The following is a 19,959-nucleotide window of genomic DNA, read 5'->3' as shown; positions in this document are numbered from 1 at the left end:
TTTACCCCTACACATGCCTGCTATTTCTTTGAATTCCTTTTTCGTGATTTCCCCCTTTTTCCATTTCTTATACATGTTCCGTTTCAAACTTAGCTCGGTTGAAAGTTCCTTAGTCATCCATCCTGGTTTCTTGAGACACCTCCCGTTTTTCTTTCTCACTGGAACTGTTTGAAATTGTGCCTTCAGTATCTCCCTTTTGAGAAAGTCCCATCCGTCCTGAACTCCTTTATCTTTTAGTATTTCTGACCATGGAATCGCCCTCAATACTTCTCTAAGTTTACTGAAATCTGCTCTCCTAAAGTCTAGGATGCGTGTCTGACTCTGCCTGGCTTCTCCTCTCCATTGTATAACAAACTCCAGGAGAACGTGGAAATTGGTTAAAACAAATTTAAGATGACCAATAAAAATCCTCATTATACAGGGTCAGTTTCCCTGAAAAATCATTCTCAACGGCCTGAAAGAATAAAAAGGTTTCACTTGCTTGTGGAGATAGTAAGGAGGGTGCCAGTGAAGCCTCTCTGGGAGTTTCTCAGCGTGGGAGCGGTCAATGAGGCAGCCCTCTTCTGCCATCAGACTAAATGTGCCTGCAAGTGTGGTTAGATCTTAAAACATGGGCAGGTAGGTTCATACATGGACGTTCAAATAATCAGGACTTTATATAGGGCTTTATAGGGCACAACAAGCATTTTGAATTCTGCCAAGATGGGAAGCCAGTGGAGCTGTTGCAACAAGGCAGTTATGTGCTCCCTGTAGCCACCCACATTAATAATCTGGCTGCATGTGCTTGGACCAGTAGGTTTCTGAACGCTCTTCAAAGGAAGCCCCATTTTGGGTAGGGCAAAAGTCTTATGGGGGGGGGCAATGCCATCATTCCTCCCCTCTTAGCTACACCCCATGTCAATTTAGGAACATGGATGTTTTGAAAGCACAGCTGACAGATTATTGCAGCACATGGTTCTTTCAACTGAATTAACCCATTCAGGCGTCATGGCTGTATGCCTGCATTTCCATCCAGGTTGGCAGCAAGTGGCAGTAATGCCTTTGCAGTGAGATTGATTTCCAGCCCTCTGCTTGTTTCCTGCCTCCCAAGTAATCTCATAAAAGATACTTCCAGTGAAATCTATGAAGACCACCTTCTAGTTTCACGGCTAACTCTCAATTTACTTTCACTTGCTAGATCCAAACAGATGCCTCTTGGGAGCATGTAAGGCCACTGGAAGATACTAATCCAACTTTTCACATACTGCATTTACAATGAATTTGCCAACAAAGTTGTGGACTTTGGGAAGGCCTGACAGAACTGACCTGTGATTCTGGGTGTGATGATGATCAGTTCTATTGACACTAATACAGCAACAGGCCCTGGGTGAGCTTTTTAGCCTAATCAATATGTTTAACAAATCTAAAAGAGCATCAGATCAATGGTAAAATGCTGTTTAGAAAGTGGATTTATTCCATCTGTTTGGGAAAGCAGGCCTGAACAGGCAATATTCAGTGCATTTAGTTAACCAAAACTCCTGGGAACATAGCTATGACGGATTCTTGGTACCCATCAAGCATCAAGCAAATACGTTCCTAAAAATCAGCTGAATACTGAGTATACAGAAACTATTCTATTTGGGTCCACTGAATGTATGTATTCACAGAAGTCTGTATATGAAAATATACTTGGGTCTTTAAAAAAACACCACTACTTTTCTACCCTGCAGACTTCAGAACCAGATTTATTGGAGTACATGTCAGCCTTTCAAAAAGATAAACAAGTAGTAAATCACCAAATGCCATCACATTCAGACTTTCACACTTAGAAAATAGCTATTTATGTACAGGAATTTGCACAGAGGTTCAGACATACATTACAGGTCAAGATCAGAGTACATTCCAAAACAAAAAAGGCAAAAAGGATGTTCATCAGCTATAGGCTGCAACTGTTGTGTCTCTCTGTGAATATATATTTTTATTAAATAGAATTGGCTCTCTTACTGAGAACAAAGTGTTGCTGGAATGTTATGACAACTAGGAAGGCATTTTTCTCCTTCAGATGGAACGATATCCTTAATTCTGATACTCAAACAAGGAGGCACTGATTTCTAAGGAGCAGATTTTTGTCTTACCAATATAACTAAGCCAATATGGCCTTTTAAAAAAACATTTTTATTAGTGCAAAGTAATCCAGTGCTACAATTAACTTAGGACTTGAATCTCAATTAGCTTTGCAATATTGAAACTAAAAGCCTGTATTGCTACTGACTAAACTGTAAGCAGACCAGTAAAGATTCTAAGTCGCTGCCTTCTAGATTTTCATCCATCCATCCCTACATTACACAAACAATTCCCTTCATTTTCCCCTCAACTATCCTGACCATTAAACCATTCTCCAGGGTTAAAGATATCTTATGTAAAACTGCTATCTCATCCATGTAGCACGTCCAAGTCCTGCAACAGGTGGCATGCCAGGTGGAGGTATTGGAGGTGGTACTGGTGGCTGTCCACCAGGGGGCACTGAGGGAGGAGGATAGCTGGCAGGTGGCATTCCCAGTCCCGGAGGAGGGTGAGGTGGGACGGCATGGGAGGGAGGTAGCCGAGGGGGTGGGAAGTTAGGATTATAAGCAGGTGGAGGAGGATACCCTGGGGTAGGAGGAGGAATAGTTGGTGGTGGAAAAGATGTGGGTGGAGGTGGAGGAACAGGTGGAGGAGGGTTGGGAGGATACACATGAGGATGATATGGCAAGTGAGTTGGAGGTCCATAGGTGGGTGGCAGAGCTCCATAGGTTGGTGCTTCTGTCTTCATCATTGATTGAAGACTCTGATATCCCTCTCCTGACATGTAAGAATTGGTAGTGGACATGCCAGTTATATAACTAGATGGCGGGGGTGGGGGTGGTGGACGGTGAGGCATAGGTGGTGGTTGATGTACAGGAGCCGGATGAGATGGAGGCGCGATCGAGACTTTTGCAATGTCTACGGAATCTACTATAGATGTCTGGTCACCTCCCATGGAAACAGCAGTTGTCAGAGGAGGCTTATGTTCTGAAAAATAATAAAATGCACAGGTCAACTGCATATGCCAATGGCACAGTATGGAAAACAAAAGAGAAAATACCAATGTCTGAAAAGAAAAACCATTAAAAAATCAGATAATGGTAACAAGTGGGGACCTGAAGAGACAAAGTCACTTTTCATTCATCTGAGTTTTAGAAAACCCAGGAAGGGGAAATGTAACAAAAAATCGCAGGACGGGCAGATGCAAGCAAGTCCCTGAAATCACTGGCAAAGCAGATAAGACGTTATTCAAACATGCTTCCTTCTCTATGCACTCAAATAGGGGGAAATGCTGCATCAGTGACAAGTTATTACCGTGGATGCTTTAGGCTTACTTAGAAGCAATAGGGACACAGGCAACTCATCAGAGACAAGACACCACTTTAGATATAGCATATATCAATTTTTGGTCTGTAGCCACTAACTTAAGGGACTGGACCAGAGTATTGAGGTTGATCTGCACTATATGAACTGGCCAATTATTCAGACACTAGATTATCTGAGTTTTATTGAACAAAGTATTGATAACAGAATAGGAAAAATGTCAGTTGTTTACATCCCTCTGCAATGGCTTCTATGCATTATGCAAGCTACATAAATAACATAAAAGACAGAGTTGAAGAAGCACAGTTTAATCAAATGAAGGTGTATAAAAACTGTAAATGATTATGGATTATAAATATGACAATTGAAGAAATGTAAAGTCGAAGGCTTTCATGGCCAGCATCCATAGTTTTTTGTGGGTTTTTTGGGCTGCTAGAACATGGTCACATAGCCCAAAAAACCTACAAAAAAAACAATTGAAGAAATGTACAAAGAATTCAGCAGGTTCTGCTAAATCCAGTGAAAGATAGGTGTGTTTGGACAATAACAAATTTAGAGCATTAACTCTATACACTTTATGTACTGGCAGGCTAACTATTTGGCAATCTCCCTTTACGCTGGGGGAATAAAAACCATAATCATAAAGGAACTTTTCACAGCTTATTGTCTGCCTGATATGGTGGACTACATCTGTCAGTGGTGGACTACATCAGTCAGGCATCATCCTCTTGATGTGAGTTGCAACAAACCATGAAGACGCTAGGCTGGCTAAAATACATTAAAGTTAAAAGGTAGCAGCACTGCCTTTCCAAAAGTTTTTGCAGAAAAAAACCCAGATTGCTGAGAACACAGAACTTATGGTAGGCTCTCTCTTGTGAGCCCAATTCAAATCAAAGTGAAATCCTGCAGCTGCACCATAATTTATTTATACACTGTCTCAGAGTTAAAGGAAAGACAGTTAACATGTCAAAGAAGTAGAATAGTAAGCAAGTTCTATATGACAGAACTTCCTGCTTGGAATTTTGCTAAAGCCATTGCTCTCTTTCTCTCTTCTTTTTTCTTCCTTTTTTGGCTTGGGATGTGCCCTTTTTATTTTTATATAAATGTTATCATCAAAATAAAACTCAATGGTAGTTTCCATCTTGCTCATAAATGAAAAAAATCTCTCACATCTTCTTACAGGACTTCCAATCTGTTCATCCTTCTACATAAAATATCTCATCTTTGTTAAGTTAACCTCAATTACATGATTTATAATAGTGACATTAAAGCCATTTCCCAAGTCAAAACAAACACACTCAAATCTGGACTACAGGAGAAAGCTTATTCAAATGTTTTATTATTTTATTAGACATTTGCTGCATAAGAAATAAGGAACAGAGGACCTTCCCCTTTCTAATATTCAACATACTAAACTAAGCATGACTTTTTAAAGAAATTAAGTAATACTTTCAACCTCAAAGTAGAACTTACCAGGTGGTGGATGCACAGGGGGTACTGGCGGATGAGAAGGTTCCATTTTAGCAACCTTAGCAGGAGGTGCCTCTGAAAGATTTGGAAACAATGCTATGATTAATAACACAACAAACAAGTTAATAAGACTCATTTCAAATTTTAAAAAAACTTAACCATGCAATTAGAGTTTAAAATTCAGTGTTCACTTTGAAGTGGAAATATATACAAACTTGTAAATAACTACTTTCTTATGGTAAAAATAAATTTGTTATAGGAACGGGAGAGAAAAACCATTTTACCTGCAGATTTGGGTTCTTCTTTTGGAGATACAACCTGTTAATAAGAGAAAAAAAGGTTTGCAAATGAAATACTCCAATCACATCAGTTAGTAATGTCAAATGCTAAACAAACCTTCTAAACTGCAAAAGTGTGGAATTATAGAGTTGCCACATCAAATTTAATGAAAAATAGGCATTTTAAAATCTCAGATTCTAAATTAGATATGAGGAACATAATAATAATAATGTTTATTTATATACCGCTTTTCCAAATTAGATCAAAGCGGTGTACAACAGCAAGTACAATACATAGTCAAAATAAAACATAACAGGCCTCTCTCCCCCTCAAGATGGTGGTCAGAAGGAGGGCTCTTAGTCTTTCAGGCCAGGCCTCTCTCCCCCTCAAGATGTTGGTCGGAAGGAGGGCTTTTCTTCTTACAGGCAGGCAGTTGGAGCTAGCCTGCCTCTCTCCCCCCAAGATGGTGGCTGAAGGGAGGGGCTTTATAAGCATTCAGAGATCACTATTATTAGCCTGATTTTCCCAATACTATAAACCAGACTCATCACCTGAGAACAGTTTCCAAAGGTTTCCTATTTGAACAAGCATGTAGGCTAAATGCTACAAGGTTCTGGACTTCAGGCCCTCTGACTGCTTAACTGGATCATCTCGGTTGGCATGAGTTATGGATACAGAAATAATATCTGCTCCTTATTTGCCCTACATGTTATGTAAGTGCTTTCACCCTTACTTTATTCTGCACTCTGTTTATGATTTGGTTCCTAAGGTCGTACAAATTTTCTAGGGAAGTCAAAATGGTATGTAAATCTTTACCTCTGTTATTTTTGCTTGTGTTGTATTAATTTCCCAAACAATGTTTGTGTTATGTATAGCTTATCACTTTCCCTCATCCCTTGTAAGTAAATCCATCTCCTTAATTTAATTGTCTATGTGTTTGATTCTGGGTATTGCCTGATACAAAGTCCAATCTTGGCCCATTGATCACAGAGCAGCTGTTTAAGGCTACAGACCAGGGGCTGCTGGCATAGACCATTAGAGTCTCTTGGAATCTTAGGACTGTGCTGTACATCTTAATTTTCCAAATAAGGCTTAATGGACCGACTTCAGATGGGCCGTACCTTGCTTGGGTTGGTACTGATCTGGAAAAAAGGTTCAGGGGAGTCGGTTTAGCTGACATCCTGGGCCCCCTGACTCTCTATTCTCTAATCTCATCATCCATAACCATGCTACACCATGCTAGGAGTGGGAATCCAACAATATTTCGAGGTCACAAATTCTTAACCCCTGATCTAAATCCTTTAATAGCAACAACAACAATGCTGTTCTTACAATCTCATTATTGATAATCAAAATGGTAAACCCTTCCAGGTTTTGATATTCTGACCAGCTGCACCACCACCAGCACCATGTACAGTGCACCCTTCCCTTACATGGGGGGATCTGTTCCGGACTTCCCCCCTGCACACGCGGTACGGGCGCCATCCCCTCTTCTGGTGCACAGCTTTCAGCGTAAGCCACATATGACATGGGCACACTATATATAAAAGTGTCATTTGGACTTATATGACTACATGGTGACTTGACATACCCAAGGCTACTTTCTTAAAAAGAAAATGATTTAGAAGATTCTACACTATGTTAATTTAAGTGATAGGATCTTCTTTCCCTGTTGCCAGTCTGACAGCCCTGTGCACCTCCTAAAAACCTGCCCAAACCAAGCCCTCCACAGTATGTTTTTAGAGTTCACAAGGAGTTGTCTATCTCACAATTCCCCTGCCAAAGCTACTTCCACAAGGGAAGTACAAGTACAAGATCCTGGGTTTCCATCCCATTTTGCTTCATGCTTTTTATGGTTGAAAACAAAGAGCTCTTTATTTTATACATAACTCATTACTGTACTAGGTTAAAGCACTAAGGGTACTATTATACAGTGGTACCCCGGGATACGAATTGATCGCGTTACGAAATTTCCGGGGTACGAAAAAGTTAGATTGGAAAAAACTGTTCCGGGTAACGAAAGATTTTTCGGGTTACGAAATTCATTTCGGCGCGAAATTCAAATCCGAAGCGCGGCTAGCGGCTTTCCAGCGCTAACGGAAAGCCTTTTCGGGTTGCGAAATGTATCGGGTTACGAACGGCGCCGCGGAACGAATTAATTTCGTAACCCGAGGTAGCACTGTACCTAGCACAGCAAATGTTTTCAAAAGTAGGAAATAACAGCTTCAAATAAAGGTAGGCACAAACCTACAAAGTTATGATTTCTGATATTCTTACCGCTGGTCGTTTTGCCTGTCTGGGAGGACTTGACTGAGGAGATGGTTTTTTGGACTGTTGAGTTTGTGGTGGTTGTGGCGGCTGTGGTTGTGGCTGCTGTTGTTGCTGCTGCTGTCCTGCTTGCTGAGTCTCTTTTGGCTGTTGTGGTTGTGACTGCTCTGAGCTTTGAGGTTGCTGGGACTGTTGGGTAGGAGGTACTGGAGGGGTAGACTGAAGGGAAGGAGCCTGCTGTAGCTGGTGTGGGGTATGGTGAGGCATTTGTTGCTTCCCCTGTGAGTACAGGTCCAGGATCTGATGACAGATATCTTTCAAAAGAAACAAAATAAAAATCAGAAGTGAAGCATTTTGATGAAATCGAAGAGCTTTTGAAGGTTGCGCTGAAAATTATACTAAATACATTTTATGTAGTACTTTTTCTAGATGTTGCCAATTTCAAAATTATTTTCTCTGCTTTGCTTTACTCAATATTCCAGTGTTTGCTTCATAGATGATCAAACCACCAATAACTTCCCTCATATGTGGTAATCTTCCATTTCACATGCTTTTCTTAACAAAACAGGACAGAAGAAGTACAGATGCCAAAAACAAAAACTGCAATAGCACAAGCAATAAAGACTTTACATTTCTATACCACTTCATAGTGAACTAAACACTCTCTAAACTTGCCCCCAACAAGCTGGGTACTGATTTTACCAACGTATGAAAGGACAGAAGGCTGAGTCACCCTGGACCCACTGCAGGATTGAACACTGTGGTTGCAGTACTGGCATTTAACCACTGTGCCACCAATAAAAACAAATAAACAAAAACTCATAACAGTAGAAGAAAAAAGGCCACATTCTCAAGTCAAACTAAGCCAAAGATTCAACTGTGTTGTAGATGATGAACAAGCCAATTTTTTTCTCTTATTTTTGGCCTTTTTCTAGTATTTTTGCTGCCCCTTCTACAGATAAGGCAACTGAACACAGGACACAGTTATGGGTTCTGATGTAACAGACAAGCCATGGTTTAAGCCACCTAGCATTTCTAAATGTGGTTTATGTGTCGCTAATAAACCATGATTTATTGGTAGGGACAGATTTTTAAACAAAAATAAGCAAAAATTCAACGAAACAGAAGACTTGCTTTGAGCTATCAACTGGCCAGAACATACAATATCAATCAATTCTAGAGAGTCACATGCAAGAACTAACAATGGGAATTGAATGAGTGGACTGCCAAGACTTAGGCGAGCAATTACTGGGGTTAATCAGAAAAATTTAAAAAGAAACTAAGGAGAAAGGTAATGGAGCAATATACACATAACTCCAAAAGAACTATGAATGGCATGGAAATAATGGCTATCCTATTTCTGAAATCCTGTTTGAAAGATAGCTTTCTTGTCTTTAAGACATGACTGATTTCAAGCTAGTGTATCTTGGGCTGCTTGATTTCTAAACCTAGATATTCTAGATTAGGCCTATGATAACTGCTTTTTAACTGTTTGTTTATTTGCTTTTAGAGTATTTATACCCTTTTCTTCAGATGCACAGGCTGTCTGAGCACTTTACAGATTACTAATTTAACAATTCCCTGCCCTCAGGTTTACAGTGTAAAAAAGGAGAAGGGAATGGAAGAGAGGAAAGGGATTAAGTCCAGGAGATACTGTCAATTGTTCTCTCCTTCCAAAGCCAGGGCAGTGACAGTTAAAAAGAAAGGAGGGCCTTTCATTTGCCTCTGGGCCTAGGCATAGTGGAGCTGTGCCTACTTCTTCTCCTCTCCCTCCAAGATCAGAGTGGTAGCAGTTAAGATGGAGGAAGGGCCTTTTATTTGACTCTAGGCATGGTGGATCTGTGCCTGTCTCCTCCCATTCTGAGGCCAGGCTGGTAACATTTAAGTTAACTATGGCCCGTTCCGGATGGGCATAAAGTACGCACTCTGCGCGTACTAGGGTTAGGAAGGGGTGTCACTTCCTGACGCCCCTAACCCTAGCACACGCGGAGTGTGCACAAAATGGCGGTGCCCGTTCCACATGGGGGGGGTCGCCATGTTGACGTCGCGGACGCATAGCGTCCGGACATTGCGCAGTAGAAGTGATGCCATGAGTGTGTGACTAGCGCCTTGTGCTGCCATTTCCGGGACGCAAAAAGAAGCACCATTTTGGCGCTTCTTTTCGGCTGCACCCGGGAATCGCGCAGTTTGGCCGCTGCGGTTCCTGGATGCAGCAACCAACGCCGCCAGCAGGCTGCCACTTTTAGGCAGTCTGTAACGCGCCTATGGTTCCCTTTAAGCATATGATTTTAATTAAAGACTAGAAGTCTTCCATATCTAATGACCAAATAAACAATGTCATAAATGAATTAAGAAATTAGCATTATATTTTTTCAGCTAGGCAAATAAAACTATTTTCTTCCATGTAGGTTCTAAATAAGGAGTGTAACACACCATTTTATTCAAATGTCATATTCTAATTTAGGCTGGACATCTACAAGACAGGTTGTGGATGATGTAAACTGAACAAATAATTCAGACAGAAGAATTGGGGAGCAAATGTTTCCATTACCTTCCAGGACATCAACAGGCACATCCTGCACAAACTGTTCCCACCATCTTCTGTACATTGGCTTTGATGTCCACTCCTGAATCTCGAACTTGCACAAACGGCCAGCCAGATACATAACTGCAACAGCTATAATCTCAGGTTCCCATTGTAATGACAATGTAGTGCAGAGACTAGAAAAACAAGCCACAGCCAGCATTAGGATATAGTCCCATGAAACATCTTTATGCACCTTATTACAACATGTAACATGTCTTGAGTATTGCAACAGGAAAGTGGGATAGAAAAAGAAACACCTCTAAAATAAAATTACTCACTCAAACAAATCAAAAGAGCCTCACATCAAAACAGTTAGTTCCTGAAAATATAGGTCATAAACTGTCAATTTTTTAAAAAAAAAATTACATTTAGTTCATTTTGTATCATGTAAGAGATGACTAATGACACAATTTCCTGTAAGAATTGCTGTGTATTAGCCAAATTTGTAATATAAAATGTTTCAAAATAACTCCCAAATTTAATCACCCCAACATCTCTCATATCAGTAGAAACACCAGTGTTGGATAGAATGACAACCAATACTACAATCAAAAGTTTAAGCATTGCAAAAACATCAGCTGTGGAAATATATTAAGGCCATGGGGGCGAACCTATGGCACGTGAAGCCATCTTTCAGGGCACACGGAGGGTGTGTGCCTGTTCCTCCTCTTCCCAGCCATCCTGGGCCTTCAGCTGTCTCCAGAGAGGCAACTAAAAGCCTGGGGAAAGAAGTATGCCTCTGGAAGGCGGAGGTGCTGCCCCCTGAGGGCAGAATTCCTGCCCTGGAAGTCCAGACCCTGGCACCGGGTAATACCCAGTGCCAGAATGCCTTTTAGTTTGGGCACTTGGTCCCTAAAAGGTTTGCCATTACTGTATCAAGATATACAGCACTTAAGCAAAGGGCATGGGAATTCAACCTATCCTGGCAGAATCCTACTTCAGTTTAGTGATGATGATTAACTGATGTCCACCTTGATAATTCTGAACTGCAGTCTTCCCCAGAAAGGTCTGAAGGCCCTTCTTTTATCGGTTTGTACAGTACAACAAAATGTGCAAATGCAAAGACTTCCCATTTAGCATGAAAACAGTGATCAAGCACACAATCACAATGGAAACTACCACAACATATGGTTAGACAAACAGAAATCTCTGTACTGTTTTCAAAACCAGCCCTATATAAAACATACTAAAACAATCCAAATTAGAACAGGGCATGAGTAAGTGAAGCAAGGCTATCCCTTTTTGCACAGAGTGATAGCCGGCACAGCAGGTTTAGCTGGTAAAAGGTAATCCATGTCAGGAAAGCTTACTGAGTCCTCAGTGACACAGATAGAGTAATAAGGACATCTAGACTATGAAGCTGATTGTGGCATCTGCAACCCCCTAAAACCAGGTTGGATACCAGTTACCTGGACAGGAAAAACATGCACTAGCAGTTATTTCATTTTGTATAGATTAAGTTTCAATTTATTTGCCTTTATTTAATCCATTATTGTGACCGGACTATTCCTCCATTCACTCAACACTTTAATACATAATTGTAGTTACATTCCAAAGCACTTATGTGATTTGTGACAAGAAAGCAATGAGAAGCCCAAATAAGTGATCAACAGAAATGGTTAACAACTATTTAAGAGAAATAGTTTGCATTAAATTAGCATATGATCTGAAAGGATCTTTTTTTACCTGTCATTTACAAATGTCCATGCCATCTGAACCAGTTTCTGAATTTTGTTCTTATCACCTATTGAGAAGGGATGGAAAAAGATTACTATATTAAAACAAACCACTCTGTAGTTATGAGATGTCTAGTAAAAGCCAGCAATGTTTATTTAAAATGCCCATGAATTTCAATGACCTGTCTTCAATTACATCTACCAGGCAAGTGTGATACCATCTCCTGATGAATTGCATGGTGAACCCTGCCCACTCTGCACCAGAGAATCAAAATCATTTGCTTAGCTAAGGTGAAGTGTGTAGACCAGACAAAGCAAAACTGGTAAGAGACAGCCTATGCTGGTCTTTCAAGTTCTGGAGCAAGAAAGGCAGTTGGGAAAGAGCAAGTGTACTTCCTTCCTCTTCCTTTGTCTTGGATCCCTGCTATCAGAAAAAAGGAGGGCAGAATAACAGAATGTTCAACTCACTACTCAAAAAGTGGATTAAGGGCTTTTAGGGCTACCTGTTTGGGTATGTTTACTCCCCTAAACTGGCCTTTCCCAAGTAAAAGGTGAGTAGAGGAGGTTTGACAATAGGGAATTTGGAGACTATAATTTTTAACCTGGTCAGATTTTCCAGCCAAAAAATGCACATCCCATCTACAAGATTTAATGGTAAGATGTGCACTGATTTTTAGCCTTTTTTAGATTATAGGCTCAGCAAACCTTGGGAAAACAAATGTTTTATATACATGCCCAATTTACAAAAGGAAATTAAGCATGTACTTCCTCCTACTCTGGCAACCACATGCTTAAGTACACAACTCAATTTTTTAATCCAACAGAATATGCAGTCAAAGTCAATCAGCTAAAAAGAAGATGCTGCCTTCTCTCTTCTTCAAACAGCTAACTGGCAGATTCAACCACCGTGAAGAGGGTTCTGCATGCACAACCCTAGCTACTTTGAACTGAAGTGGCTCAGGCCCAAAGATAATTAATTTACCCACAGAGCATGTTGCTGGATACATGCCCGCGGGGCATATTATAAGACATGAGCAGAATGAAATGTTTCCTCTCCTAGGGCAAAACAAATTTTAAAAAATGCAAGTGACAAAATCACAAACAAGTACACACAGTACTTGTGCTTTTTCCAGCACATATGTTATTTTATATATAGAAAACACACAGAGACTGAATCACTGTAAGTTCAGCTGTCAGCTCATCTATAAAAGTCAGTGAAATCATACAAAGAATGCAACAATCTAAATGTCATATTCTTCTTAGTCCTGTAACCCTCTATATAAGCCAAAATAATGTTACTTGTACAACATTATGTACAATGTACAACAAAACATTTTATATTACCCAGTGGCTGATCAAAATGGCTCAGATGGCTAAAAAAATTGATAGCAGGGATTCTGACCACATATAGCAAATGTTTAGCAAGGCAACTGATTTGATACCTTTGAGTTGCTTAGCATATTTAAGCAGGAATTGATAAGGGTGTTCCACTTGTAAATCAAATTTTATCGTCTGCAATAAGATTCTTTCCAAAACCATAACTTCTTCCTAAATATCGTAAGAAAGAAAAGAATGTATTATTTCAAAATGCCAGCTCATTATTTTACCTTTTACAAAAGTTCCTGATAGCATTACAAAATAATATCAAAGGAAGCCACTTTTAGAATTCTCTGTTGCTAAAGTACTGGCCTGGCCTGAAATAAACTCACCGCTTTTTAAAAAAAGTTTCATATAGAAACAAAATAAACCTAAGTGCATATAAGCACCTGTATTTTCACAGTTGTGCAACAATGTTCAGTGACAGCAATGCCCTCTAAAACCCTCCTTGTTTTCTTTCCATAACCTACATTTGGTGTTATGCTTGTGGCCTAAAAGCATGCAGGACCAAGTAGGAGGACAGCACAAGAAACTACAGCTATGGCCAAATCCTAAACACCTCCTATTTTCCTTTCAAGCAAAAACAGACTCCTGGCCTGCTGGGAAAGCATCAGCAAGGATAGAACAGGAGGAGAAAAAGAGGAGTGAGGTGTGATGTGGGTTGAAATTCTGATAGCAGTAAGAAGGGGGTTAATTTTTTGGAACCTAACCCAGTTTTTCAGTACCCACCATATAGGCTGATGGCAAATCTCACCACTGATCTCTGCTGTACAAGCACACTGGGGAGAGGGGGATGTGTGGTACTGCTGCACAGTTCTGGGGAAAGAGTGAAACTGCACACATGTGCAGTCAAATGCTTATATCTAAAAAACACACAGAGGTGCTTTTGTTTAATTAGAACAGGATGACTTCCAACATCCAAAACAGAATTTCTGCCATGAAGGCATATTTTGGCTGTTGATACACCCTCATGAAAGCTACATTATTTTCATTTTTCTGTAAACTGTAACTAGACAGTTTCCTTCAGGTCAACATTACTTATGACATTACCCCTTATAAATATGAGTCAAAACAAAACATCAGTGGCTATGTCATGATAGACAGAGTGGAATACAGCCCATTTAATCTTCCTTTAGTAGTGCAGGTGGAACTGTTTCATATCTTAAAACTGAATTCCAGTGAACAAGGGTGAGTTATATCCTCCCAAGTCACCATCACAATGCTTTACTCTTCTCATGCTGCTTATTTCAGTGCATAAAAGCCAACTAAATTCTTCACTCTACCACAATTTACACAAGAACAGACAACCACAATAATTTTTATGGGGAGCTGCTCACAAAGTATTCAGAACCTTCGAAATTTCCAAAGCTACTGACAAACAATGTGGCAGAACAATCTAGTGACATGTACATCGTGATAAATTTTGGAGAAAGAAGCCAATGAAATGTTGTGGCTATGTTAACCTGTAAGCCTTTCTAGCATTTCTTAAATTTATAAAAATTACTTTTGCAACTAAGTTGTCTGAAGACTTTGTGGCTACAAAAATGCCTGTAATTACTATAACAAAGAAAATAAGTTACAAAAGTTTATTGTTTCCAATTTGCTTACTGTATGCATATGGCTGCACTCTGTGTGGCCAGTTTCACTGCTTCCCCTGTGCAATGGGTTATTTCTTTGCTGAAAAGACAGGCAAATGCAATAGAAGAACAACACAGAAGCACTGCAATACACATTGCTTTTCAAAATAACATAATATTTTCTAAATGAACCCAGCCACTGAAATAGTCTTTCAGCTGTTAAATAATGAATTAAGTTCCCAACACTTTATATAAAAGAATATATGGATTTTTCTATAGTTTACTATTATTTTATTTTACTAAAAGAATTACCACTGAAATCATGTGCTAAACAAGTACAGACAATAGCAGCATGGTTACTCCATGACAGCTTAAGGTGAAAGAATACTTAGTAGATGACGTTTTACCTTTGGATCATCTCCAAATTGTCCAAACTGCACATCATTTAGTAAACTACGAGCTGTTTTGATTATATCTTTACATTTTTTGGGTGTTTCTTCAACTTTCCCTGCAAGGAAGAGGCAGCAGGCTCCAGTCACCTATGAGAGAGAGAAAAAGCAGTCTTTACAATATTGTCCAAGTATGTAATTCAGAGAAAACAGATTTTAACTATGATAAATGAAAAACCTCCTATGCTATAAAAATTGATCACCCATTTTTTCCAAAGGAAACTATTTATACACAAACAGGAAGACATGCTCTTTTTTCCTAAAAATGTTAATTGGTGTTTTGTTTTTTTAAGAATTGAGAAGTATGACATTTTGTTGAAGGTTAATTGTTTTTAAAAGGTCCAAATGTATATACAATCCTGGATTTTACTCTTCTCCCTAAAGTCTCCACCATGAGATAACATAATGGCTAGGAATAATAATTATGAACACTTCCTCAAAATAGTAAAGTAATAGTAATAACACACAAAACAGAGCAGCAAAACCCAGAGTTGTTTCTTAAATTATGCACTATGCCAGGAACTGTGCTGTTGGAACAATAAATACATTCTTTGTACCTGACTGCAACAGCGCCCAAAAGTATACTTGGGTAAGCAAGGCAAAAATCATGATCTTAGCATCTCAACCAAGCTGACTTGCTGGGCCACTAACAAGATAAGACTCCAAGGCAAGGCTTGGTTTACAAATCCTTGTTTGCTTAGGAGCAACAAGCCAAGAACGCTGATTCATACAGTACTTTAAACTTCTGTACAAGCTTAGCTGCATTCACTGCCAGGAGAAGCCAAGGCATAGCAAACAGACTGAATCCAGCAGCGTGTAGTTCTGGTTTATCTTTGTGCCCAAAAAGTAGCCTCTGTCTGAATTCAGCACTTGACATTGAAGTGAACAGCAAATGGTTAAAAACTCCACCCTCGCTTTATGCCTTTGGTACTATCTACATATTGTACCACAACTAAGCATAAAAATATGCAGTGCATACAATCCGTCACATATTCCTCCATTTACTCCAACTTTTGTTTCTCCTTCCTGTGTTCTTGCCCTGGCCTATTTCTAGCCTGTAATCCTCTTGGAACAGACATGTGCCTACCCCTCCTCAGTGAGATGTGGATGGCACAATATCGTACTTCATCATAACATCGTTTTTAGACAAAGGCTACAAATATATACTTACATATCTTGGGAACTGTTTGAAGGAGTGGAACATATAAAACCGATGGAAGTATATTATTCCAGTTGCTAGAGTATCATAATGTCTGGGTCATAGTTTAAGAAAAGTAACGGATTAGCTGAAATTCATCTCTAAATATAAATATCAAATAAACTGAATAATGCACACAACTGTATATGGCAGTGCTTTATCTTATTAAGAATATTTTTATGTGATTTTAAAAGGCTGATTTATATTATTCTACAATATTGGCAGAAAGGCAGCCAGGTTATAAATAAATCTAAGCTGAATATGAATGGATTTTTGTCACCATAAACCTATTTTTCACTAGCCAAAGAAGAAGAAATATTGGATATGAAATAAAATAATTAAATTCTTGGTTAAAACCATAAAAGGCGGGGGAGAGGGAAACAGCTCTAGTTTTTAATTACCAAAGATATTTAAATGTCTTACAGAAACATGGCTAAGATTCGGGATTTAAGCAAGAACAGTCTTAATTCAATTGCCAAGTGCGAGAAATCTAACTCAAAGGATACAGTCCCAAACGGGTTCCCACATCGAATATGAACCGAGCGCCTTCTCTCCTGTATCTGGCCTCAGTGGCTGGGTCGAGCCCTTCTAGCTGCGACGGCGTGTGAGCCAGGTCCTTCTTATCCCAGTACCAGCATGGCTTTGTGTGGTCCAGGTTTGCCGAAGACACAGAAGGGCTGGAGTTTTCCTTGTTCTCCTTCATTTATTGATACGGAACGGTTCCTGTTTTCAGCAACGCGCTTTTCATATAACGACCTTTGAAGAGAAAAAAAATATTTATTGAGGATATTTTAAAATTATCTTCCCACATATTTATGTTTAATGCAAACATTGCATAAGTGAACACATAATTTTTTTATCACTTTCATGAATAGGGCCATTACAGGTAAAATGTGATTACAGTCAAAATCATCACAATAGAGGTTTACACTGAATGCCATGTTTCCAGGCATTCTTATGTGCCAGTGTCTATTTCCTAAAACCCAAGAGGCCAGGTACCTATTTCTCCTTCCCATGAGTTTCATTTCTCCCTTTCAGTGTACTGCATCATGGGAACTAACAATGAGTAAAACAATAAAATATCATTGCTTGTTGCCAAACACTTAGTAATTTGTTCTATAGCAACAGACCCTATGATACCGTTGGTTCCTTTATCAACAGATATGTAACTAACAGATATGTAACCGTTGTACAACCGCACAGCAAGAATCCCAGAAGCACCATTCTAGTTACCAACTGTGTAAAACAAAAGCTATCAAATCTGTATGTTTTTTTTACTACTCCCCACCCAAAAACCCCCAGCAATTGATGTTAGGCATGGCATAGAGGGCAATTGTGACCCTTCGGATGTTCGAATTTCTTTCTGTCCACTTTCTTTGCTGTTTAGCTCTGACATTCGTACTTGGCAATGGGGAATTCAAGGGTCTGGGCAATTCCGGCTTTAGTGCACTGTGCTATAGCTTTTCTCTTTGGACTTAAGGAGGCTGCTGCTGCTGCTTCTTATTCTTCTTGTGTGCCCTCAAGTAGATTCCAACCTAAGAAACTCATGGCTCCATACAGACATGTACAGCTTTGGCACAGCTTCCAGACTCTTAGGACACAAACAACTTTTAAACAGCATAACTCTAATCTGACCCAAAGCAGCTTTATTTTGGCAGTCTGTATGGAGCCTGATGATGAGCAAACGTATGGCAGCCTCAATTTGACCATTTTGGCTTTAAGGGGTATTTCAGGCCCGATCTGTTCCAGGACCCATTTGTTTGTCTTTTAGGCCGCATCCTTGGCGCTCTTCTCCAGCGCCGCATCCCAAATGAGTTGCTTATCCTTGTATCTGCTTTCCATCCAGTGACTGGGAGCACTATGGCTTGGGCGACTCCTTTACCCTTGGAGGTCCCTCCTAGTCCCTTCATGGCTGCCCTTCCCCTTCCCACTCTTAGTTCTTTGTTGTTGCGTAATTTCTAGTCTCTTCCAGCTTAGGGAGATCTTAAGGCAGGCCTATCGGGGTTCCGTGGAAGACTTGTTCAGGGGAGGTTTTGCCACTGCCTTCCTTCGGGGCTCAGAGGGTGCCATTCCTCCAACGGACGAGCGAGCGAGCGAGCGAGTGGGGAATTGGACCCAGAGTTGTAGTCCTTCCTCTGGGGCTGAGAGAGTGTGACTCAACCAAGGCCTCCGGAGTCACAGCAGCGACTCAAACCACTCCTCCGCGCCACCTGACTTAAATTCCCGCCTCCTCTTAAGAAAGGCCTCCGTTCCCGCCCACCACGGCGGCCCTCACCGGCCAATAAGGCCCCCTCGCCTTCCGCCCTCAGCCTCCCCGCCGGCCAAGGGCTCTCCTTCCCCGCGAAGAGGCCCCAGAAACTCACCGACGGAGCCTCAGCGCCTCAAGCCCTCAACGAGCCGCCATCTTGGGAGGGCCGCAGCGAAACCGTTGGTGACGTCACGACGTCGGGCTACGCTAACGGAACGTCCAGGAGTTAAAAATCACCCTCCGGGGACGCTTTATCCCCAGTCTCTTCTTCTGTGCGCACGCGCGCGAACGGGTGTTAAAAAAAAGAAATGAAAGGCGAGGTCGACACCGCCGGCCAATAGAAAGGGACGCTCAACCAAAACGAGCCAATCGGCGTCTTTGGTGGGCGGGGAGTGATTGTCATTCTCCACCAATTAAAATGCGAGACTCCCTCTCTCCCCCTCCCTCCCTCCTTACGACGTTCGTTCTGCTTCACTGGTCCCCAAAGTGTCCCCTCTATAAGCGGTTTTGGACTTCAGCTCCCAGCACCACAAACGATTGGCCAATATGGCTGAGGCTTCTGGGAGCTGAAGTCCAAAATCTCTTAAAGGGCACAGTTTGGAGATGACTGCTCTAGCTGCTTCTTTCCTCAGACGAAAGGTGTAAAAAAGGGGGGGGGGAGAGGGCAATCGTGAGATTGGATTGGCCCATGCAGGCGCAAAAGTGTCAGACTTGAGGACCAATAGCGAGCCAAGTCTCTGCCCTGGGAGGCGGGTCCGACGGAGTTGCGGAGCGAGGTTGGCCAATAGGAGGGGAGATAAAACCAAGACGAGCCAATCAGCGTCTGGGTAGGCGGGAAAAGGTTGTCATTCCCCACCAATTAGAATCCGGGCCTCCCTCCCTCCCTCCCCGAGAATTAAAAAAGGCGAGGTCGACACTGCCGGCCAATAGAAAGAGACACAAAACCAAGGCGAGCCAATCGGCGTCTGGGTAGGCGGGGAGCGTGTGTCAATTCCCACCAATTAGAACGCTCTCTGAGACGTTGCTCCTCTCAGGCGAAAAGAGAGAGAGAGAGAGGGAAAAAGGAGGGGGGGGAAGGAGAATCCTGAGACAGGATTGGCCAGGGCGACGCGAGTGTCAGGCGCAGCGACCAATAGCAGGTCAGGATCTGCGTGCTGTAGGTGGGCCCGACAGAGGGAGCGGGGCCGAACGCAGAGACGGAGCTGGTTTGTATGTGTCTCTGAGCGAGTGAGAGGAGGAGGAGGAGGGTTGGAGAGTGCGCATGCGCACTGGGGTGAGGGGCCTGAGGTTCGCGGCCTCCGCCGCCGCCCCTCGCAACCGTCCCTTGAGAGGACTTTGGCGTCGCCGCTGCCGCCAAAACCAAGGTAAAGGAGGCGGGCCTGGTCGGTCGCGAAGCCTGCCTCGCGTAGTCAGGGATAAGGGAGGGTTGGGGAAGAAGGGAGGAAGGAATGAGGGAAAGGGGGG

At 41.5% G+C, this 19,959-nt stretch overlaps 2 protein-coding genes across 4 annotated transcripts in view; one reads left to right on the top strand and one right to left on the bottom strand.

The window, feature by feature from the left end:
- Nucleotides 1-1,706: 1,706 nt before the first annotated feature.
- On the bottom strand, nt 1,707-18,885 carry CCNK (cyclin K). 2 transcript variants are annotated; one of them, XM_089522506.1, is made up of 12 exons: nt 18,611-18,885; nt 16,754-17,003; nt 16,221-16,302; nt 15,008-15,139; nt 14,632-14,700; nt 13,089-13,194; nt 11,657-11,714; nt 9,935-10,104; nt 7,393-7,697; nt 5,121-5,154; nt 4,840-4,911; nt 1,707-3,030 (listed from the first exon to the last, which is right to left on the bottom strand). In XM_089522506.1, the coding sequence occupies exons 2-12, from the start codon at nt 16,948-16,950 to the stop codon at nt 2,408-2,410; spliced, it is 1,848 nt and encodes a 615-aa protein (XP_089378632.1). In that variant the 5' UTR covers nt 16,951-17,003; nt 18,611-18,885; the 3' UTR covers nt 1,707-2,407. The 2 variants fall into 2 exon arrangements, with proteins under 2 accessions (XP_089378632.1, XP_089378633.1); XM_089522507.1 differs by lacking the exon at nt 14,632-14,700.
- Nucleotides 18,886-19,683: 798 nt separating this feature from the next.
- SETD3 (SET domain containing 3, actin N3(tau)-histidine methyltransferase) overlaps nt 19,684-19,959 on the top strand; it is a 67,433-nt gene continuing 67,157 nt past the window's right edge. Inside the window, exon 1 of one of the 2 annotated variants that reach the window (XM_089522504.1) lies at nt 19,684-19,704. The gene's annotated coding sequence lies outside the window, so the exon portion shown is untranslated. The other variant, XM_089522502.1, reaches the window with a different exon arrangement.

This window comes from Sceloporus occidentalis, unplaced genomic scaffold (assembly GCF_023333645.1).
Source record: "Sceloporus occidentalis isolate IW3139 unplaced genomic scaffold, rSceOcc1.0.p SCAF_4, whole genome shotgun sequence".
Taxonomy (NCBI): Eukaryota; Metazoa; Chordata; class Lepidosauria; order Squamata; family Phrynosomatidae; genus Sceloporus; species Sceloporus occidentalis.
This window is presented reverse-complemented; position numbering and strand designations above follow the sequence as displayed.